The following is a 24,884-nucleotide window of genomic DNA, read 5'->3' on the forward strand; positions in this document are numbered from 1 at the left end:
TCCCAACTGGTACTTCTTCATTTCCCAGGAACAGTCTGGCGGTCTCATGAACTACTAAGACAAGAGCGGTGCTAGAGCTACTTAAAAAAGGTCTTGAAATGTATCTTCGAAAATTATGCAAAATTTTTTACGTAATTTTTTTATGTAGAACGCAAAACAAGAACACAACATCAACAAGTTTTTGTTTCAAGTTTCGGTATACAAGAATAAGCAATGTACTATATGATCTATGAATATGAAATGCTATCTCATCAGACGTCATAATCTTCGTACCTAATTACTTTTACTGCCGCTACTAAATGATAAAGTCATCATTAAATTCAATTTATTATTCATCACGCCATTAAGACGTGTTGGAGAGTTTGATCTCAGTACTAGATAGAGGCGAGTGGTCAACTTCACGCCCCGGCCGCTTTTTCCTTCGCAGATAGCCTCGGCACCTATTGAACAGGAGGCTGTGTTGGTCGCAGAGCCCATCTGATTACTGTAGAATAATAGAAATAATACTACTACTAATTATTATTATTATTATTATTACTATTATTAACTATGCTACAAGCCGGAAGGTCGCGAGTTCAAGTCCCGATGACGTCATTGGATCTTTTTTCAATTCGCCTAATCCTTCCAGCCACACTGGGCCCTGGAGTTTACTCGGCCTCTAACAGAAATGAGTACCATGAATTAATTAAATAATTTTCCTGGGGAGTAAAGCGTGGCCGGCGCGTAAGGCTGACAACCTCACCGCCATCTTTGAGCCGATTGGGACCCTCAACGTCTCTCAACCCTATGGGCCTTCACGGCCTGATACAGGGATAGCTTTACTTTTTTTTTACTAGTAGCACTTAATGTTGCCACCCTATCTTCGAAAGAGTTGGCCTTCAGGTTCGTACTCGGAACATTAGTAACTTGGACATGTCCGCATGCGCTTCAGCTAGATGTGTTTCAATGGTAAAGTTAGTATGTAAACTTACAAGTGTATTCAGGAACACTTGTTTGAGTGTTAAGAGCCTAAACCGATTCATTTCTCTCTGTTCTTGTTGTTACCTTAATTGTTTCTTATTTGTTTTGTCCTGTGCTGTCATATTGCTGTTGTTTGTATTCGTGCTAACCCTAACTGGCCACTGGCTGCTGAGCTAATCTCAGCGCGTAAATAAATGAGGAACTGAACTGAATTATAACAGTAGGAACAATAACGGTAATTTGTAACATGGGCGTATTTACAACTGCAAGCAGTAAATTTGCGGCACGAGTAAGATTGAGTCCTAACAGGCCTGTCACTCGCCCAAGATCCCAGGACGTTGACCCATTGGCTAAACTCGAGAATCTCGTAGGTCTATGCCTGTCTCTGACGTATCAGCTCCTAATCCGTTGAACAGACATTTCTAACTCAGTACGGGAGACATGCAGTAGAAGTTGTCTGTCTGTTTCGATTCTCATTCATACTGGCCGAAAATTAATTGTATATTATTAAGATCATAAATTGAATAAGCTTAAAAAGTTGCAAAGAACGCCGTTAGCAATTGCTTGCATTGCGTGATGGAGTAGGCCTCCAATCTTTCCAAACTTAGGCTGTTGATTAATGAATTTCCTTCACTAATTTATCAATGGCGCCGATCACGGTAGCCGAGCGGTCTAAGGCATGCACCGTCTTCGCTAGCTCGGAAGCCGAGATCGTGGGTTCGAATCCCACTCAGGGCAAGGATGTTTGTGTGCGTTTTTCTGTGTTTGTCTACAGGTAGAGGCCTTGCGACGAGCTGATCACTCGCCTAAGGAGTCCTACCGAATGTGTAAGATCTAGAAAAACCGAAGTGAACGGAGAAGTTCATGGAGGTAGGTCTAGGCCCACTGGGGCTGTAGTGCCAAGGGGGGGGGGAATTGTCAATGTCACTATAGTCCTTTGCTGGGCTTCTTTCTCAGTTTCTTAATCCTGTACACAGTCGGTAGGATTCATTGGACGAATTGTCAGCCCGTTACAGACAACAATACTTTGATTGGGATTCGAACTCACGATCCCAGCGATCGAGCGAGCGAAGACAATTCATGCCTTAGACCGAGCGGTCACTGTGATCGGCGATTAATGATTTTTTTCAATAACTCTTGCAGCCCATTCAGGGACCTAGCCTCATTCAGTTCCGTAATCATTTTTCACAGAAGGAAGGACTCCTTGGACGAGTGATCAGCCCGTCGCAAGGCCGCTACCTAAACACCGAATAAACGCATACACGCACCAAACTTCGATGCCTTTAAGTGGGATTCGAAACCACGATCCGAGTGTCCGAATGAGCGAAGACAGTTCATGCCATAGACCGCGGGGCGACTGTGACCGGGGAGTAATGATTTTTTTTCCCTTTGCACTACAGCCCCAGTGGGCCTAGGCCTACCTCCATGAACTTCTCCGTTCATTTCGGTTTTTCTAGATCTTACACATGCGGTATGACTCCTTGAGCGGGTGATCATCTCGTCGCAAGGCCTCTACCTGTACACAAACACAGAAAAACGCACACACAAACTAAACATCCATGGCCTGAGTGGGATTCGAACACACGATCCCGGTTTCCATGCGAGCGAAGACAGTACATGCCTTAGACCTCTCGGCTATCGTGACCGGCTGTAATGAATTTACATTTCCTAAATATAACATTTACTGTCTTCGCTCCCTCGGAAGCCGGGATCGTGGGTTAGAATCCCACTCAGGGCATGGATGTTTGTGTGCGTTTTTCTGTGTTTGTGTACAGGTAGAGGCCTTGCGACGAGCTGATCACCCGCCCAAGGAGTCCTACCATATGTCCAAGATCTAGAAAAACCGAAGTGAACGGAGAAGTTCGTGGAGGTAGGTCTAGGCCCACTGGGGCTGTAGTGCCAAGGGGAAAAATATAACATTTAAACGCAAAAATTGTTAGCATTGCAGTAGGAAACTAGATTTTGTGATCCCCAGCAATCATACCGTAATATAAGACAGGCCTATGTGCCATTAAGATGAGCTGAGACAGAAATATATTCTAAATTAATATAAGTTACGACTTAAGTTGTGTGGTTAGATCGGATGTTTGAAGTTGTATAGTTTGATAACGCAAATGGTATTAGACATTCACATTTTCCTCCTTTGGTTTATTGTTTTCGAGAGAATGTTGAACAAATCTTAGATACGACTGCATGAGAGCACGCACACGTAATACGAACTCCACCTGCATGTAACAAGTTACGCACTTGACCAGCCTTGTTTACTCTGCGCCATTTGTGGTGGCAACTGGTGTTCTCCATGCAGATGCGCAACATATGTGCGGTTCGTGACACGTGCTAAATGCCTCTGTTCACTCGTGCTCACTGCAAATACACTAATGTAATGACAATGTCAGTCCCGTATGTAGACTTTTGCCGTGTAGGTTTGAAAGGGATCCTGTATATCCTCTAGCAACTTATTCTCGCTACGGCTCTAAGCCCCAGTCGCTTTCACCCCTCCGGTAAGGAGCCCAAAAGTGTCTGAATTGTTACAAGACGGACCTTTTTACAAAACTATCACGACTCATTGTTTTGATTTTCATTGTTTTATATCAATTTAATCTTTCGGTACAGAATTATCCGTTATGTCAGCGATAATATGACAGTCTTCCTTCTGACGTCTTGAGCAGACGAACCCAACCACCAAACAAGAGTATTCCATTTGACTGATGACTGACGTCAGAACAAAGCTACTTATACGTATGCACTATGACGTGAAAGTATGTAGGCGAATGTCCGTGATTCTTCACACTAACACTTTCAGACGTAAGTTAGGAATAAATGGCAACTGTTTACACTCAAATTTTTATGGTCGGAAACGATCCTGTAAGGATCAGAAACCATTTGTTTTCTTTACAGTTGGTGTAAGTTGTATCATATATTTATTCACTTACATCGATTGAAATGGCTGCCGTGAAAGAATATTTGGACGCAAGAGATATGGAACAGTAGGGGGTAAAGGTAAAAGTAAACCTATCCCAATAACATGTCGTGGAGGCCCATAAGGCTGTGAGACGTCGAGGCTCCCACATTTTCTAAACAATCGGCCACAGATAGCGGTGACGTTGCCACCCTTATACGCCGGCCTCCCTTTAATCCCAGGAAGATTCCTGGTATTAATTTCTGTTAGAGGAGGAGTCGAGAGGTTGGGGAAAGCTGCATAAGGTGGAGCTTCATACCTCTAACATAATCATAATGATCAATTGGAAGAGGGTAATATGGGTAAGGTACATAGCACGCATGGGAAGGAAGAGGAATGTTTACAGGGTTTTGGTGAGAAAGTTGGATGGAAGGAGACCACTAGGAAGACCTAGACGTAGGTGGAGGAATAATATTAAAACGGATCTTAGAGGAAAAGAATTGGGTGGTATGGATCGCATCCATTTGTCTCGGGATAGGGACTCGTGAATGGCTTTTGTGAACATTCGGGTTCAGTAAAATGTTGGGAATTTCTTCGAGGTGCTGAGCAATTGATGGTTTCCCAAGAAAGACCATCTCCATGGAGTTGGTTATTTAGTTAGTTAGACTGAGGACATTCGAGAACAGGGTACTGAAGAGAATAGTGGAACGTAAGAGGAAGGAAGTAATAGGAGGCTGAAGAAAAGCTCGTAATGAGGATATTCATAATTTTCAGAAGTTCCTACTCACTACATGACTATACGAAGGTACTCGAAACAAGGAGGATAAGATGGGCTGAGCACGTAACATGCGCTTGAAAAATGAGAAGCACGCAGTTTTCATAATTTTGTTTCGTCGGAAAGCCTGAAGGGAAGGGACAGTTTGGAAGGTCTAGGCGTAGATGGTGTATAATATTAAAACATAATATTAAGGAAATTGAACAGAAAAAATAAAACTAAATTCAGTGACATGCTATTGTGAAGACAATAATGAAATTTCGATTCCATACAAGGCGGATAATCTCTTGCCAGTGTGTGCAACTCTTAGCTTCTTATGACTCTGGTTCAACAATTTAGGTAATTAATTTGTTCTATATGCGGATTGATCTTTTTGTGTACCGTATTTTTTTCCTTGGCACTACAGCCCCAGTGGGCCTAGGCCTACCTCCATGAACTTCTCCGTTCACTTCGGTTTTTCTAGATCTTACACATTCGGTAGGACTCCTTGGGCGGGTGATCAGCTCGTCGCAAGGCCTCTACCTGTACACAAACACAGAAAAACGCACACACACAAAGTAAACATCCATGCCCTGAATAGGATTCGAACCCACGATCCAGGTTTCCAAGCGAGCGAAGACAGTATATGCCTTAGACCGCTCGGCTACCGTGACCGGCCTTGTGTACCGTATTTGCCGATTTCAAAAGGGCGCCATGGGCACTGAACAGACGCCAGTTATTAATACTGTGTTTCATTATATCGTATTTCAATTATTTCATCAATATTTATTTCGTCACAATGCAACACGATGTTGTTACAGTAAATTTAATCTTTATTCGCGACGTGTTTCGGCCGTGTACAGTCATCGTCAGGTGTCCTCGCCATGCTAAATTGTTCGTTACACTGATTGTCTCAATTTTTAAATTAAAATTAAAATTGCTATTAACTTTAAAATTAAAATAGGTCGCCGATTTAAATTTAATAAAAACGGTTGCGATCTCCTTGCGGGTTCTATTATCGCAATCTTCTGCGGCGTGGGTGTGTTTCATGCAGTTCATTGATGTTGGTGTGTAGGTAGGTTTCTCTTATCTGCAATGTGTAAAAATATTATTGTTATATTCTTTGATTAATTTGTTTTTCTGTATCAATTTTCTTTTGATACTCACGTATGTCTCTTTGGTTGTAGGCCCATTACTTATTAAATCTCAGTTAAACCATGGTTTCTTTGCAAACGTAGAACAGACAATTTAATCTGATTCGGTAATGTTTCAGAACTTCGGATTAGCCTATACAGAGATTCTGTATACTTTCTTTTTTAAGTCGGCATTTTGATACACATGGACCAGCAGACAGGTCGAGTTTGGTTATCCAGAAATTGACACAACTTACGCATTCCTTGTTCGCATTGAACAAGTTTTATACTTATAATTACAGCTATGGCACGTCCAATAATACAGATCGATTGCGTCCTTATTAATAACAACTTCAAATCAGTAACATATCCAACTGAATTAGGTCACATGTTGAAGGTCACATAGTGAATACGTATTGTTTTTGTATCAAAGGCGTTTTATAACCATGACATGTCGCATCCTCAAATATTTATAGACTAGAGACATCTGTGAGATGGTGAGAGTAGTTGCGATTAGGTCATGTAAAATGAGCAGCAGCGGACAAAATGGATGGTCCTTCGACATGCGATTAAGCATGTTGCAGACACAGTAAAAAGTATTTTGCAGTCAGCTCTTCAAACTGCTTTGAGCTACGCAATTTTTTAAATGGATCTCGGAGAAATATTGAGTGAGGGTCTGAACACGAGCTAGAGTGACCTCTTTTAACGTCCTTTTTTCCTAAGAGATCGAATGATTGAATATTTTAATAACTTTCTGTTGTGCAGGAACGTTTGTACCAAAGAGACAAATAAATTAAGGTAGTTCTGGGCCTATGCACAACTCTACGAAGGTGTTTGTACAAGTGAAATTAAAGCTCCACACCTTTTCAGCTTCGGTACCACCAGAGGTTAGTAATCAGGTTTACGATCCTGTCGCGTTTTCCGGTGGAAAGAATCAACAGTATCCATTTGACAGGACGTTGTGCGAACTGCAGAAATATTACGGGCGTATTTTTCAAAAGATAATTCCTGCTTGTGCTGAGACTCGAACCCGGGATGCTAATATGCCATAGAGCTATCTACTTATTTTATTAGTTTACTAGGTGGTTAGCAGAATGGTTGGTGATAGGAATTTAGTAATTTAATCATCAAGTATATGAGACACGTGCATTCCTAGTCGGGACTGAAGATGAGAGGCTTGGCAACGTGGGTTGTGTGATTGCCGCTGTGGTGCGTTACCATCGCCCACCGTGCCGTGCCGAATGATACTCGAGAGAGTACGGCACGGTTCCCAGTGCATCGCGAGCCGGCTCAGAGTCCGGGCGCGCCAACTTGTCGCGCCATTTCTTTCTGTTTTCATTTTATTATTTTTCAGTTTCTTTACGTTTTAAAGAAAAGACATTCAAGAACAACATTCAATTGTTCATGAAAAGGACTCGAATTAAGTTGTATTGTGTTATATTCTACAGGTTGTCGTTGTGGATAATTACGAATTAACAAACTTAAAAGCGAAAACAAGGGTGTGTGATATTCGAAGTGTATGCTGAAACACGGTACGCCAGGCATGGGAACAGATATAACATCAGAATCACAGAGTGTTTTTATACTTTTCTAGAGAGACGCACTGGTGAAGTCGAGCAGATTTTAAAAAATACGAGCGAACCAATATCTAGAACACTGAACACACAAAGTGGGCGTGTCTAAGTGATTTATCAGGTCACACCAGCGACCGTATAACAAGTGCTGTTACATACATTGTTCAGTATTAAGAAGACTTCGATAAATGTATTATAACGACTGATTTGTGTCTCTCGTTAAATGACATCCAGACTGTAGCAGGTGCCGTTCTTGCCTGTACACACACAAAAAAAGGTGCTAATGCAAGCACGTGACCATTACGCAGATAACAGCGGATGAGAAGTACAGTCGCTCAGAATACCGAGTTGGCAAGTGTTAACAGTTCGTGAAGCTAGTCTGGACGTCAGACTATGTGGCAATAAATTCCTACCAATATTTGTGCCTTAGAAGCAACATCTGGGTGCCTGTTTTTAAATGTTGTAACATTTGTGAACCTGTTCAAGAATAATTGTAGTGTCGCATTTGAAAAGCAATAACATACACGCCCCGTATACAATATTGACTTCGAATTCAAAGTGAGAATTAATTGATAACCGAGCCAGTAGTTAGGTTGTGTATCTCCCACGGAAGGCGGAAATATTTTGTATTTGTATTAGCAGTTATGCTTTTAAAAGAGAGTTCCTGTATCGACTCGGTGTATTATGTATGCTAACGAGAGGTTGACGGTCGTGTGATGAATGCTGTTTGTTTTAAGCAGTTATAAAAAGTAACCATTTACAAGGCGCATATTGCAAAGCAGCTCGAAGTACATCCTGAAGATAAGAAATTTAACTTTCAGTTGGCAGTGGAGACGTCAGAAAAGCTACGAATGAGGCAGGGATGAACAGTGGTCACGTTAAGTTGTAACCGTAGAATCTGTTTACGTCTTTCAACATCCGGGAACAACGTTCTTCCTTGGTGACTGCTATTCGAAAAGTGAAGCAGACTTCGCAATCAAGGTTCATGGTTTTCATGGTGAGTACGATAAAACTTCACTTTAGTATTGTGTAAAAAGTTTAAGGTACAGATTTTCCCTACAACATAGTCAAAGTTATTTACCTGCGGCGGTTGAGGTCAGTCTTTTGTTGTTTCATCAACAGCTTTAAGGATTAGGCTCTACTGCCTGCCCTGTCACCATTAATATCTCATTAGTCTCTCTGTATTAAGTCTCGGAACGTAATTCCAAACTCCCATTGGGGTATGATTTTCTCTCGTTGTTTCAACGTCTGCATGTTCGTTATTTGTGTAGTCCCGAGTGCTGTTTCTAATACACAATAGAGCTAACATTAATTTGTAAACGAAGTAAACTAACTACCTCACACTGCAGCCAGCCAACTACCGGGTCAGAGTTGAAGCCTTAAGCATAATTATGTCCGATGGCGTGTAGCCTCGTCAGGGATACCGTGTTAGAAAAGTAGGAAGGAGTGGCGGGATGAAGATTTTTTTCCCTTGGCACTACAGCCCCATTGGGCCTAGGCCTACCTCCATGAACTTCTCCGTTCACTTCGGTTTTTCTAGATCTTACACATTCGGTAGGACTCCTTGGGCGGGTGATCAGCTCGTCGCAAGGCCTCTACCTGTACACAAACACAGAATAATGCACACACACAAACTAAACCTCCATTACCTGAGTCGGATTGGAACCCACGATCCCGGTTTCCAAGCGAGCGAAGACAGTACATGCCTTAGACCGCTCGGCTACCGTGACCGGCGAATGAAGATTATCGGGGAAAATTAGGAGGGTGAAAAACTGCTCCAGTTGCCACTTCGTTCACCATGAGTTGCATATGAAGTCACCGGAAACTGAAGTCGAGGCTCCCCAATGAGATACGAGTGCCCAGCAGGCTGACCTATGGCATGGGCTATATTAAATTCAAATTCCCTATCGCATGCCCTGTTTTGGTTTCGGAGTGAAACTCCTGATGCTGATCTGGGAGCAAACAAATAAGCATCACCAGGCTTCCTAAGTCACTAGGCCTGTCCTTTTCTGAACCGCACGAAACGTCTGCTCATATACAGTTCTGTGTATGCCCACATTATTTTGATTCCTTTTTTTTTAAATCACTGTCGTTTTGTAATTTAAATATATCTGACACCCTAAGTAATTAATTAATTCGCTATTATTATTTAATACCCAATCACGGTTTTTATTTTTTCCACGGAAAGCTATTCTTTTTTTTTATTTGCATTTTAGGACGGGAATTGCTTATTGTTGTGTATAATAAAGAGTTTTATCTGAACTTGGCATTCTTATTTTGCCAGAATTCTTGCAAGTAACAGCTCGCCTTTACGTTTTTAATAACAAAATATCTTTCAGTTTTCTCCTGCCATTAATTGCATCAATATTATCAGCCTCATTAAAATAATCGGCATTGTTTGTCGCACCCTTGACTTGGGCAGTGCTTTCCGAACTTTTTCCCCAAATTTAAAATCGATTGGACAGACATTCTTAGGCTCATTGTACGTTTCAGAGGAAAGAACCCCTAGTTTTGTGCTATGAAGCTTTTGTGCCGGTACCTAATGCAGTACTTACGACGACTGTATGACAGAATTTGTTAATTTTGATCAAATTATTTAGAATAATTTTTAGGGCTTTCTGTTTTGACTCTGAAGAAACAAGCACCTTGTTACTGCGTAATGTCGGTGGGCTTACACCAGACTACGCAACCTACGTCCCGGCAGACACATGTGCTGTGAGAAACTCAGATCTGACATTCTAGTGACGTCATTGTGTACAAGGCAGTCGGCTAACTTTTGAGTCACAAACTCATATCCGTAATGAACCTGTAAGTTGTAAACTCCAAATATTTTCTTTATTGCTAGTGGGGTGGGACTAAGTCCCTTGTACTGCGGCCACTTCTGGCCTATTGTACCAGCCCCAGATGATAGGTGAGGGTGATTGTGGAGCAATTGGTGGAATGGAGATTGGCAGGGGAAACCGAAGTACTCGGAGAAAACCTGCCCCAGTCCCACTTTGTCCACCACAAATCCCACTTGACCAGACCCGGGATCGAACCCGGGCCGCCGCAGTGGGAAGCCAGCGATTAACCGTTTGAGCTATGGCGCGGCCCTCCAAGTACTTACTTACATACTTATGGAGCTAAGCCCTTCTTGAGGAGAAGCCAAATCTGCAGCTACTCAAGAATTTCCCAGCATTGTATGGAACCCGAAGGTTCATTACCGTGTTCACAAGAGCCCCCCACTGGTCTCTATCCTGAGCCAGATCAATCCAATCCATGCCATTCCAACCTGTCTCTCTAACATCCACTTTGGCCGCGCCGTAGCTCAAGCGGTTAGTCGCTGGCGTCCCATCGCGGCGGCCCGGGTTCGATCCCGGGTCTGCTCAAGTGGGATTTGTGGAGTACAAAGTGGCGTTTGGGCGAGTTTTCTCCGAGTACTTCGGTTTCCCCTGCCAATCTTCATTCCACCAAATTCTCCATCATCGTAATCACCCGGGGCAGGCTACAATAGGCCAACCAATGGCCGCCGTGCCGAGTGGACCCAGCTGGACTCCACCACCCACTAAGCGAATTTAAAAAAAAATCCAATTTAATATTGTCCACCCACCTATGTCTCGGTCTTCCCAGTGGTCTCTTTACTTCTGGCTTTCCCACCAATTTCTTATTTGCATTCCTCTTCTCCCCTCTTCGTACGCCCTGCCCAATATCATCCTCCCTGACTTGATCATTCTAATTATACTTGGAGAAGAGTACAAGTTATGAAGCTCCTCATTATGCACTTTTCTCCACCCTCCTGTCACTTCATCTCTCTTCGGTCCAGATATTCTCCTCAACACCCTGTTCTCAAACACCTTCAGTCTGTGTTCCTCCCTTAATGTCAGAGACCAAGTTTCAAACCCATACAGAACCACAGACAAATTCCAGATATGAATGTAAATATCCCCTGAGTTTTTCGGGTGCTCGATAAATGCACATAGCCCTGCACACTCGCAGACGACGTCCTAAACGCCCCACCTTCGGATTCATGTTTACAGTAGATAACTGTCTTGTCAATAAAGAACTCGAAATTGATTTGCTTATGAACAGCCCTGTTTCTGTACTGCGTAAGGCCGCGCCATAGCTCAAGCGGTTAGTCGCTGGCTTCCCACCACGGCGGCCCGGGTTCGATCCCGGGTCTGGTCAAGTGGGAATTGTGGTGGACAATGTGGCGCTGGGGCAGGTTTTCTCCGAGTACTTCGGTTTCCCCTGCCAATCTTCATTCCACCAATTTTCTCCTCAATCACCCTCACCTATCATCTGGGGCTGGTATAATAGGCCAGAAGTGGCCCCAGTACAAGGGACTTGGTCCCACCCCACTAGCAATAAATAAAAATAATAATTCTGTAGTGCATAGAGGCGCGTCGACATTCCTCATACTGGTGCTCGTACTCGCCAGGCTTGTGCTCGTCGGGAGACTCGTCTGGCTTTTACTTGTGCTCGTAAATCTTCGTCCACACTACTTCAGTTGCTCGCCAGGCTTCGGCGCGTGAGGATCCGTATATTTACTCGTAGTGTGTATAGGCTGTAGTCGTATTTTAATTTATTGGCTATAGTTTTTAAATTAAAAATTTAAAATTTGCTTGTCTCGTGACTAGTCATATCGTCCACATTACTCGCGAGCATAGCGAGTCACACGAGCACGAGTAATGTGGACGCGCCTTAAGATCAAGTAGGTCTGTAGTTAGTTCCTTCTCCCCTTCCCCTAACCCCTCTCGGACTCATTTCGAGCATTTGCTCTTTCCAGTCTTTAAAGGAGCGTCCACATTACTCGTGCTCGTGCTCTTGCGACTCGCTATGCTCGCATGTAATGTGGACGATATGACAAGTCACGGGACAAGGAAATTTAAAATTTTTAATTTAAAAACTATAGCCAATCAATTAAAATACGACTACAGCCTATACACACTACGAGTAAATATACGGATCCTCACGCGCCGAAACCTGGCGAGCATCTGAAGTAGTGTGGACGAAGATTTACGAGCACAAGTAAAAGCCAGACGAGTCTCCCGACCACACAAGCGTGGCGAGCACGAGCACGAGCACGAGTAATGTGGACGCGCCTTAAGAATCATAGGATTTGAGGTTCTCGCAGCTGTGGTTATGAAGATTACTTACTATCTTCCGGCATATAACGCCATGTAGTCCGTTGAAAGTCAGCCGACGTTTCGGAGGAACACATCGCCTCCATATTCAGGTTCGAGTAAGCCGAACAAGATACTACCGTGAAAGCATGCCACCTGTTATCACACTGGTATCTTACTCGGCTTATTCGACCTTGAAGATGGAGGCTATGCTCCTCCGAAACGTCGGTTGACTTTCAACGGACTACGAGGCGGTATATCCCAGAAGACAGTACTATTTATGATCAGATTCACGGTAGTATTAGGATTCCGTAAGTGGAGAATCAGTTTCTCATAAGGCGTCTCCTTTCGCAGGAACACAGCCTTGCCCCAAGCTAGATTCGAATTCGCGATCCCAGTGTCCAGGCTGCTTAATACGCTGGGAGTGTCAATCGTCAGTTACTGCTGCCAATAATTAATGAACCTTTTCATCCACTGGCTCTACAGCCCCCCTTGGGCCCTGGCCTCTGATTTTTCAGTGTCATGATCATTTTACAGGCGGTAGGACTCCTTGGATGAGTGATCAGCTCGTCGCAAGGCCTCTACCTAAACTCAGAATAAACATACCGAACATCCACGCCTTATGGATTGGAACACACGATCCCAGTTTCCGAGGGAGTGAAGACAGTGGGTGCCTTAGACCTCTCGGCTACCGTGACCGGCAATAAATTAAGTGGTTCAGTAATTAATAGTTGTGTCTTGAGATTATAACACATATTCTGATTCATGCAAGCGTCTGTTTATGCGTTTATACGGATTTACAGTTTGAGGAAACCTGAAACCGGCTTAGAACAATTCAGTGCATACACATTGGTCCAGGGATTGAGGCTAGCTCTTTCTAAGGAACCCAACAGAATACGTGTTTTCCCTCACCTGAGGACGGAAACAGATCCAGTTTCCGAAACGTGGTGATTTTCTTCTCCCCCCCCCCTTGGCACTACAGCCCCAGTGGGCATAGGCCTACCTCCATGAACTCCGTTCACTTCGGTTTTTCTAGATCTTACACGTACGGTAGGACTCCTTGGGCGAGAGATCAGCTCGTCGCAAGGCCTCTACCTGTAGACAAACACAGAAAAACGCACACAAACATCCATTCTCTGGGTGGGATTCGAACCCACGATCCTGGCTTCCGAGCGAGCGAAGACGGTGCATGCCTTAGACCGCTCGGCTAGGTGATTTTCTTAGTTATCTTAAAACCAGGACGATGGATAAAGTCCGAAAACCCAATATCTATATATGTTATACACCATCGTCAGAATCGTATAGTAACATTTTTTTTACTTCAAGTTAAATGTAAGTTGTTTTGTTTTCTAGTAGATAAATTCTTCCTCATGAGGAAACTGCGAACCGGTCTCTTGGCGAAATGTATCGTGATGCATGCCGCGAGTGAGCAGGCCCCCCCTAAAAGAACAAGTAAGCCTACTTTTCCCCTCTGGTCCACAAATAGTCTGTCTTCACATGTGTGCCCGTTCTGCTGCCTGCTCAAGCTTTCACTCAGAAACACCAGAAAATCTATCAATACACGAGTAAAAAGTTAAAAATCGTAAAGTGGTCCTACGCCATGAAGGCGTATGGGGGAGTAGATGTATAGATCCATATTTTCTTGACCTCCGAAGTAGCTGGAGGTGAGTAATCAGCCTCACGCCCCGGCCGCTTTATCTCCGGGGAAAGAGCCCCCCCAGTACCCATTGGATAAGAGGTTGGGTGGACCCCAGAGCCGGTCTGGACGACGTGGAGAAGAGAAAATTCTTGACCCTACCGGGACTCGACCTCGGACCCTTCGGTCTTCCAGCCCGTAGCCAGTCGATATACCGACCACGCTATCCCGGCACCTTAATACACGGGTACAAATAGCAATATCACTCATTGTCGTGAAACTTTAGGCTGTGTCCGCTTTCGGCAAGGAACGCGAGAATTTTTTTTCGCACACCTGGACACATTCCATGAATTACAGTTATGTTGGTTATGCCCATAGCTCAGGCGGTGAGTCGTCAGGTCTCACCGGATTCAATCCCAGGGCAGTCCGTGTGTGATTTGTGAAGAAATGACACTGCTTCTTCCCAGGCAGTTATCACCCCACCAATGCTTCATTCTTCTATCTGTCTAGTACAATGGGCTTGTGTGCCGCCTAAGCACCAGGGGCTGCCTCGCCCCGCTGCAAGAATAAAAAAATACGGTTGTAATTTATGGACATTTTTCTTTGGACATTGTCCATTGTCTGGATAAGAAATATGTCACAGTCAGCGTTTCGGAAGCTGACCATGTGCATAGCGATACAGGATGGTTTTATCAGAAACAATCGTTTTGCTTTCACCCGAAAATGGAAAGCGAAACAGCCTCGAAGACGCCTTACAGGCTTATACAGCTCTTTTATGCAGATAACGAGTAACGCCCATAATATGTGGTCGTTATCCCAAATTTTAAGTCGTATTTTGTTTTTTGTACGTCGTCATTCTGGTCTGTGCCGTACTTCAGGCGGTTAGTCGCCGGCTTCCTACCTCGGGTGGTTGGAATTTATTATCATTACTAGTGGGTTATTTTGTGACGCTCTGAGTTCGTGCACCATATAGCCTGAGATGGTAGGATGATTGATGAATTGGAAAGGATTTGGAAGAAAGCGGTGGTGTCCTAGTCCGGGTACTATTCCTGCGCATGCGTGGAGGGACGGAGGAAAGCAACTGAAACCTCAGTCAGGATAGCCGGCGTCCCGGTCGAGATGCGAACGGAGCACTTCCTCAATAAGTATCTACAGCCGCTAATTCGGCATTTTACCTGCGGTTCGTGTATCTGCTGTTGATGTCGGCAAGGTCCCGGAACTACTGAATCCATGTTTATCGGAGTGGGACGGACTTCCATCTTTCGCAGCTGAGGACGTTCTCACACCTTTAGCCCTTTGTTAAACCTCTGATTTTAACTTCACCGCTACAAAGTTGAATCTTTTCATCCGTGTTTGTAACAGGCTTCATATATCCAATTCTTCTTGTGCTTCCTCCTCCTCCTCCTCCTTCTTCTTCTTCTTCTTCTTCTTCTTCTTCTATTGCTCCCACTTGGAGCATACGGCATCCGTGAAGCGTTTCGTTTCACTTCAGTTTCTTAATCCTAGACAGTCGGTAGGACTCCCTGGACGGGGGATTAGCCCGTCGCAAGGCCGCTGCCTAATACAAACACAGATAAAACGCAAACAGACATCCATGCCTTGAGTGGGATTCGAACCCACGATCCCAGTGTTCCAGCGGGCGTAGACATTTCATTCCTCAGAACGCACGGTCACTGTGATTGGCATATATCCCTGTAGTATATAGGAAAAAGACTTGCTTTGCTTTTATATACCTATCTCAATGCCAATTCTTAAGAACTGTTGCAAAAAATATGTGAATGGATTATCCATGATCATGTATGTTATGTTTCAAGCACACACTTAATCCGTCTCAGCATGGATTACGAAAACATGATTCTCCTTCGGCTGCTTACTTTCCTACTCTTGACTCTTCGGAGAGCACTCAAGGACAAACCTACTGTGTTTGTTTTGATTTAATCAGTGCTTTCAACATTGCTCCTCCCAGTTGATTCCATAGTTATTTGAGCAGTAAACTCGTATATCGGGAACTCTTTTCAGCTTCATATCTTGTTACGTCTGCATTTCGACAAGGATCCACTTCACGACTCTTGATTTCTAATATTTTCTTTAACGGTATATATACACATTTATATGTTCTACTAATAATTCAAACAGCTTCATGTTTGCTAATGACTTGAAGATATCAGAGTATTGTGGATGTTGAGGACTGTGTACTCCTTCAGTCCGTTGATTCCTTACAGACTGTGAAAACCAGTATAGGTAAAAAGTAGGTTTATGTCGTTTAGATATAAAATGAGCAGCATTGTCTGCAAGTCCATTCCCAGTGTGTCAGAGACATCGGAGATCTGCCGGTCCGCAAGCTCTGTTTTCAGGATGGTTTAGTCGCCGGCTTTCCAGCGTGGCGGCCTGGGTTCGACACCGCGTCAGGTCATGTGGAATTTTTGGTGGACAAACTGACACTGGGTAAGGTTTTCTCCTAGTATTTCGGTTTCCCCCTGCAAATTCTCATTCCACCGATTGCTCCACAATCATCATCTATCATCCGGGGCTGGTACAATAGGCCTAGTCTCACCCCAGGAAAATGAAAGCTCTGTTTTCACCATAATATTCACAGAATTCTTCTCAGTGTTGGGTTTGATTCGATACACCACGTCTTCGTTTTCCACTGTTGATTAATTTCTGGTCACTAGACGTAATAGCGCCGGTCACGGTAGCCGAGCGGTCTAAGGCATGCACTGTCTTCGCTCGCTCGGAAGCCGGGATCGTGGGTTCGAATTCCACTCAGGGCATGGATGTTTGTGTGCGTTTTTTTTTTGTGTTTGTGTACAGGTAGAGGCCTTGCGACGAGGTGATCACTCGGCCAGGGAGTCCTACCCTTGCGACGAGGTGATCACTCGGCCAGGGAGTCCTACCGTATGTGTAAGATCTAGAAAAACCGAAGTGAACGGAGAAGTTCATGGATGTAGGCCTAGGCCCACTGGGGCTGTAGTGCCAAGGAAAGAAAAAAAAGACGTAATAGCACATTTAGTGGCCAAGACTTTATTTAGTATGCTTCAGTAACCTGGAACTCAAGTCATTTTGATGGATTGTGTAAGTTTGAAAGAATTAAATTCAGAGAAAGATTGTTACTTTATGCTGCAGCAGATTTTAATGATAGGTGTGACAGATATGAGGGAATTTGGAAATTTTTAGGCCTAGCGAGGCCATATTAGATTGAATCTTCCAGCACTCATGTCCATATGTAGGTTACTTAGTGTTCTCTTACTTACCAGTGTTTTTAAAAACAAGAGTAGTTGCTCATTCATTCTGGATTATTCATTAGCAAACGCTGGTCTACGGAGCAACAGTCGAGGTCAGTCGTATGTGCAATATTTTTTGTGACGACGTTTTTCACACTGTCCTTCAGACATCTGTGTAGTAAGCCTTCCCAAAAGAACAGTCAGCAGTGAAATGCTGAAGCTTAAATCACATAAATTTCTTAAAGAAGTATAGTTTGGTCTTTTATCTCATCGTACGCACTTAAGAATTCTGACTTCCCTTTATCTGGTCACTGACCATTATACTTCCATCTTATTAGTATTATTCTTATTCTTCTTCGTCCGCCGATTCAAGGATTGAGTCACGACCCGTCCAGAGACTGAAGGAATTGGATAAGACTAAAGATCGTATGCTTAACTAATTGACTACTTACGCCATGAAGGGGTGTGGGGGAGTGGATGCATGGATCCACGTTTGCTTGACCGCTGCACTAGTTGGTGAGTGATGAGCTTCATTCACCGGCCGATAAGCCTCCGGGGAAAGAGTCTCCGGTATCCATTGAACCCCAGAACCGGTATGGGCACCATGGAATGAGAAATATCTTGTCCAGCCGACAGACATCATGCAGGGCGAGGTCGCTGATGGGGTTGAGGGCCCGGACGCTACCCCTTGAAGTGTAGTTATCTCCGTAGAACGCCCCCACTGGGTACCTCTTGTACAACTGACATGAGAGAAGACGGTTGCAGAGATTTTGGCAACATTAATATCGTCAGAAATAAGTAATTTAAAGTACGTTGATATACCTTACTACTGTGAATCTCTGCTCCCCAGCCTTACCATTAACTCGTCGTTTAACAGGAACTGTGGTAGAAAAAGGCACAGGAGCAGCAACAGCAACAACAAAAACAACATTAAGGCTGTAATAGCGACATCTCATACAAATAGTGGAATTCATTCTGGTTATATAATTATAGGTAAAATTATATAAGTTCTGTCCGTGCTTACTTAAGCACGGCAGAATGAAGACATATATGGTTAAGTGGAGGTATAGCTCCACCATTCTTAATCTCAGCAATAGATGGAAGTGAGTGGTCAGCTTCACGACCTGCCACACGTACTCTCGGAGTGAATATACCCCCTCCCCCATACTCGTTGTATAGGAGGCCATGCGGACCCCAGAGCCCACCTGTTGGTCCACTGCGCATTACAGATCGGCGCATGCTTATGTATATACCTGTACAGTGTTTGACGACCGCCAGAAGTATGTTTCGAGGGCGACTGATATTACGTAAACTGTTCACAGTATTGGTGACCACAAACTTGGTAGATACGCGCACGCCATGTGACATGGTCGTTTCTAGTAGAGCGTAGTTATGCCCATCTTGCATGTAAGGAACCGCGTGTCTGTGGTGCAGGGGCAGAATGCTTCTTGTGCTGGACACTACGGACTGGCGTCCCTTAGTCCACTGACTGTGAACAGGGACTCCTGAGCACTCAGACTCGAAGTTGGAGCCCTGACGTATATACACTTACCTATGCCTTCAGATGTGTTTAGTTCTCCATTGTAGTTCTGAGGCCCGCCTCTGTGGTCTAGTGGTCAGAGTTCCTGGCTACATTTTCAGAGGTCCCGGGTTCGATTCTCGGCGCTACAAGTTTCTCTGAGAAGTACTGGGTCTGGAACGGGATCCACTCAGCCTCGTGAGGATAATTGAGGAGCTCTTTCAAAGAAAAAAAAAACGGCTCAGGTCTAGCAACCGAGATTAACGGTTGCACTGACCACGTGACACCTTCTGTCCGCTAAAGTTTGCACTAACAAGTAGCTGTCGCTCGGTCGGTATAATTCGCTTGCGGACTACAGGCCACGGAGTTTGTTTTATGTAGTTCGAAGTGCCATTCTTGAGAACGTGCTGTACCAAAGCTCGTCATATTCCATTTGTTCATAGCTGATACACGCGGACGGATAGAAATCCGAAACACGCGAAGCTGACGTTCTCCCCCCCCCCTCCCCCTTTGCGAAACGTGCGATGTGTTAAGAGAAAAGGCGAATGCGTTCGTCAGCTGCAGCTGGTGGATAACTCGGTCGGAAAACGGATTCTTTCTTGCTTTCCTGGCTACTTCAAGGTTAATTGCTGATTCTGTATCTGTTGTGAAAACCCTCCCTGACCTCTTCCGCATTAAGTTCTGCGCTACGTAAACTCTGCAGTTGATAAATCGTTTTTTAATAACTTACACGTCAGTCATCCGTATGGGTACAGTTCCCTTCTGTTTTGGAAACCCTCCTTATTACCAGGCCTGGGATTCGTCACCGTTACGTTTCGCGGGTTGCATTTCTTCTGTGATCCTTTTATTGGACCTTAGCCGCTTTTTCAGTTTCTTAATTCTGTAGACGGTCAGTATGACTCCTTGGACGGGAGATCAGCCTGTCGCAAGGCCGCTGCTTACACACAGGACAATACAAACAGAATAAACGCACAGATACATCCATGCCTCAGGTGGAATTCGAACCCACAACCACACTGTTCGAGCGGGCGAAGACGGTTCATGCCTTAGACCACTGGGCCACTGTGATCGGCTTTTTCGGGATGCATAGATAGCCTTAAATGCGTCAGGAACTAACTAGAGAGGTTATTAACACCAATGGCACTTGAGAAGCCGATAGTCCCTCAGCTAGTGAAGAAATTTCTCAACTTTTTCGGAATGACAGTGTCTCCCCCACCTGCTACACTGTATTAATCCCTTTATTGTGGTGGTCTCTCTCCTTGCCTCAGATAGAGTTCGATGTGCATAACGTTTCGGGAGTTTATCTGTTCCTGTTTTCAGGTGAGTGGTTTATGGTCAAGAAGAATGGATTTGAAGGCCGTAACAGTAATATTAGCCGGTCACGGTAGCCGAGCGGTCTAAGGCATGCACTGTCTTCTCTCGCTCGGAAGCCGAGTTCATGGGTTCGAATCCCACTCAGGGCATGAATGTTTAGTTTGTGTGTGTGCGTTTTTCTGTGTCTTGCGACGAGCTGATCACCCGCCCAAGGAGTCCTACCGTATGTGTAAGATCTAGAAAAACCGAAGTGAACTGAGAAGTTCATGGAGGTAGGCCTAGGCCCACTGGGGCTGTAGTGCCAAAGGGGGGGGGGAACAATAATATTAAACAAGGGTGTGAAAATACAGGCTTGTCGCTGAGCATAACATATCGTTTTATATTTTTGCACGATTTAAGGAATTCAGTACATTTCATTGTCGGAACTGTTAATCAGTGAAATGGAATGCAGTGCTAAATGTACAAGTAGTTCAAATTTTTGATGTGTTAGGAGTTAACACTGACGTGGAGACCTAAGAATGTGATAGTCGTCCCGCGGCTGACTCCGTCCTGACTGCCTCAAATGCTTCTTAAGCGAGAGGTTTCTGTCGATGCCGTATAACAATCAACATGGCTGTTATCTTGGACTTTGCCCATAATCCTGAGTGTTTTCAAAAGCGGTTTTTCGGAAACCGAATCATAGATGTAAGAGAGGAAGGGTTCCTCGTTTATGTCTGCACGCCATCCATTGTTCGAGATCAGCTCTTTCTAACGGTCCCAACTAAATAGGAACATTTCCTTACACCTGAAGACAGAAACGGATAGAGTTTCCGAAACGTTGCGTTTGAAAACAAACCAATACCATTGAAAATGCCCGAAATATATCCATGTTTATTACGTCTTTATTTTCTGCGGGTAAAGAAGGAAGAGAAGACAGAACGGCTACCTTCAGTAAATACGTGTGATTAAGTTTTAATTATACTGCATAGAACGTGTTTTGGAAGTTTTCGTGTCCGTTTCCTCCTGTAGCTTTTGGGCGACTCGGAGTTCGTATGTGCATTTAATTTGTGTTACTTTTCTCTTATCCTCATTTATGCTGTGTACTTATCCACTAATTTTACCTTCTTAAAGGAAAGGAAAGATGAAAGGGCATTTTTTAGCATTTGTTTGGGCAGACTGAGGGAACCCTGAAGACAGCCGTAGAAAATCCAGCAGATAACGATTGAGCCGATAGTAAGCTCTTCCTCCAGGACGCGTTAGTAGGGTCATTGGTGAATAAAGAATTGAAAATTACGTAAAAGAAATCGGCCTGTGACCAATTTGGCGCACTGTCCGCCAGGAGTGCCACGAAAAACCTCAGTCAGAACAAACGGTCTTCTGGCCGAGATTTCTGAATGCGAAGCAGGGATGCTACCCATTGGATAGCAACGTTCGGTTAGCCCTGCGCGGACAAGCAGTTGATTCTCAAGAAGGATACCTTCTCCATAAAGTTACTTTATTCACTTAGTATTTTCACGTGTATTAGTAACGGTAGACGGGGTTTGGATTGGTGAATAGATCTGTTGACCACTGACTGGTCTTAACCACAAATAACTATTACATTACTGCTGATTTCCACACTCCAAATCACTCCATACTAAATCTTCTAAGTCTGCTTTCACTAGTCGTTGCTTGGTAACAGCTCTCAACAATGGCTATTCCTCTGCGAAGTTTTCAGTAGACGTTTCCTGATAAGGAATCTTAGGGATGGAGATTCTTCAGCTTCCGTTGTGTCCTGGTTAACACTCCACAGTTGAACCCTCAACTTAACTCAGCCCAACTACTGAACTCCAAGTCCAAGTCACATTGCGACTGACGGTCAGTCAGTCAGTAAGTCATTGGGGCTCATGACCAGATATGTATTACTGTTTGGCGTTTACGGTCTTGTTTTTGTGATGCGCCCTCTCTGACGAGAGGACGGGTCTGTCTTTTGTATATGCTGCTGGCCCTTGCCAGTGTAGGGTTTCTCGACCATATTTTACTGTCTCAGATTTGAGACTTCCCTTTTCGTCGCCTCCTACAACTCGCAGTGTCACGGTGGAAGTATTCGAACCCGCCTCCACACGGCCCTACTGAACTCATTATTCACCTCTCCCTATATAGACTTGGGTCGGATCTCCCGGAAAACACGTGTCGGGTGTCAGAATGCGTGTTCATTGGTCCGTTACCCAGCACTGCTCATGGAGCGGACCACACAGAAAACACCTGTTGTCAGAATGCGTGTTTTCGACCCGTTGCCTAGCAATGGGTATGGCTCGGACCACATAGGAAACACTTCTTTCAATACCTTTTCAATTGTTGTGTATACGTATTTCGGGCGTTTCCTAGAAGTGGATCTACATGTCTTATACAAATTCCTTGAGGATCCGATTTAACTTAGTAGGCGCAGCCACTAGACTATGGAGTGGATGACCGAAGAATCGGGATTTGATTCAAGAATTATTTATCTTTTTCACGGCGCTCAGACAGGCTCTGAAGCTCCTCCAGTCTGCTGTTCAACGTGAACACGGTGTAAAGCTTGAAGCTGACCACTGACTTCCATCTAATGCCGAGGTTAAGAATGCTTGGACTTATACCCCCACTTCCCAGTACTCTTCATCCAGTAAAACGTTACCTTTTATATATTCCCTGTAGGTTACAGATTAAGGCATCTCACTCCAAAGGGGCAATTTTCCGGAAAATCGCTGCAGCTGTTTGTAAATCGACTAATTTATGAAGAGGAGAGTCTTAAGTGTGCAATGCGTTTGTCCCGTGTTTAAAAATATAATTGTTACGTCCAGAAGCACGTAACGGATATGAGTAGGTTGTTTCAGTATGTCTATTTCGTTCCTCTCGCCTTCAAAACGGACGAGGCAGAGCTTATTAAATAGACAAGTGTCAGACTGACCTACCCAACAGCTTCGTTCAAATACATTTCTGTTTTAATGTCTGAAACCCACATTAACATATCTTGACATGGATGTAGATATATGCATAAGCGTTTTTCGTCTTGAATGCATGCTTTAGAAGAGTGGCGACAAACGCGCATAAACGGATTTGTCATGAATGCTGACAGGCCTTTCCAAATAAATCCGATTCTCACTTCGATATGAAGCTTGGGGCATCGTGGGCGTCGTAATTTATGTTACAGAAGTACTTAAAGAATCTTCACTATTCTTTTGCGTAATTTTGACACAAGGGTCTCGAAGACATGCCTGATTACCGTAATCAGGAATGAAAAATACTATGCAAGATTTGAGGTTTTCACAACGGTGACTGTGAAGAATGCCGTCTTCTGGGATGTGGCGCCGTGTAGATACTGTCTTAACCGACGTTTCGGAGTATCTACACGGCGCCAAATCCCGAAGACGGCATTCTCCGACGAAAAATATTGTTTTCTAGGATGTAACTTCACGTTGTCTGGTAGATGTTTACAGATGTTTCGAAATAACCTCCTGCTCCATCTTCAGAGTAGAAGATTAAGAATAAAGTAGCCTAGTTCCTTGATTCGAAGGTTTTCGGGTCTGTGGACATAGGGTAGCGTTCCCATAGGCCACAAGGTCTTCACGCCTGTGACTCCGAATATTGTTTCCTAGAATGAAATGTGAAATCTGATACTGCCTTCCTCTCGTGGTAGAAGAGTATAGTCCATCAAGATGGAGGTAACACGTTCTTCCGAAACGTCGGCAGACATATCAGACTAGGCAGTGGTGTACAGTCACAGTCGCCATGAAGACCTAAAATGTCATACATTAGAACATTTCACAGAGCATCTTAAATACAGCTTCTCTGGACGTGTATTCATTTATGAAGCACACGCACGCGGTTTAAAAGTGTGGCTTTCAGTTTGCTCGAGGAGAGCCCATTTTGCATGTTGGCGAGGATACGCTTTAAATTTTTTGGTTTTGTAAAAATGTATAATCAGTCGTTTCAGATTAATGTCAGTCAGATAAAGGAGGATGGAAATTATCTGTGTCGTGGCTTATTGTTTTTGTTCAACTTGCTAGGCTGTTGCGAAGGTGTTGATCCATGTTTCAAAGAAATCATTATTACCGATATATCTTTCATCGGTAGCCAGTTTACTAAAGTCCATTTGCCTTTTTTTTTTCACCATCTGATACAGCCGCCCGTTTTAATTTTTCCAGTGCATGAATCGTTTTCACCCTACATGTTCGGTAGAATTTCACAATCCTTTCAGGGATGATTCTGAAGGGTTGTGACAGTGGTGGGTAACACACAGAATTATGGGTTTTTGGAATTTTTTCATCGTTCGGAATTCTAGGAAATAGAAAACACGACGTTTCGGAAACAGATCCAGTTTCCGAAACGTCGTGTTTTCTATTTCCTAGAATTCCGGACGATGGAGAATGTCCAAAATCCCAGTAATTCTGTTCAGGGATGATTAACCAAAATTAAAGCAATTTTAATATATGTCTAAACTACATTAAACTACGGTTAAATCATAATGTTGTATTAAATATAAATAAGGAAATATATAACCCAGTATTTCATGAATTACACACAATTTGCACAGAACAACAGAACACGACCCCACCACCTACCCCCACCACACTCACCCCCACAACCTCATAGCTCAATCAATACGAAGACACACACACATCCAACATTAAAACACCCGCAACCAAACAGGGAACACGCAACACGAGACACGGTGAGTACTAAACATTATAATACAACACATAACAAATAGAAGCCGAAAGTAATAATAATAATAAGTACTTTTCATATTGCAGATATACCCTGAGAATAAGAGG

At 43.9% G+C, this 24,884-nt stretch overlaps 1 protein-coding gene across 2 annotated transcripts in view; it reads left to right on the forward strand.

The window, feature by feature from the left end:
* The first annotated feature begins 7,036 nt into the window (after positions 1 to 7,036).
* The window catches only part of LOC111875550 (Krueppel-like factor 12), a 494,889-nt gene continuing 477,041 nt past the window's right edge, over positions 7,037 to 24,884 (forward strand). For both annotated transcript variants that reach the window (XM_023871887.2, XM_023871888.2), the window contains exon 1: positions 7,037 to 8,317. In XM_023871887.2, coding sequence (XP_023727655.1) covers positions 8,306 to 8,317 — 12 coding nt within the window. In that variant the 5' untranslated portion in view covers positions 7,037 to 8,305. The remainder of the gene's footprint in view (positions 8,318 to 24,884) is intronic.

Source organism: Cryptotermes secundus, unplaced genomic scaffold, assembly GCF_002891405.2.
Source record: "Cryptotermes secundus unplaced genomic scaffold, Csec_1.0 scaffold468, whole genome shotgun sequence".
NCBI classification, from domain to species: Eukaryota; Metazoa; Arthropoda; class Insecta; order Blattodea; family Kalotermitidae; genus Cryptotermes; species Cryptotermes secundus.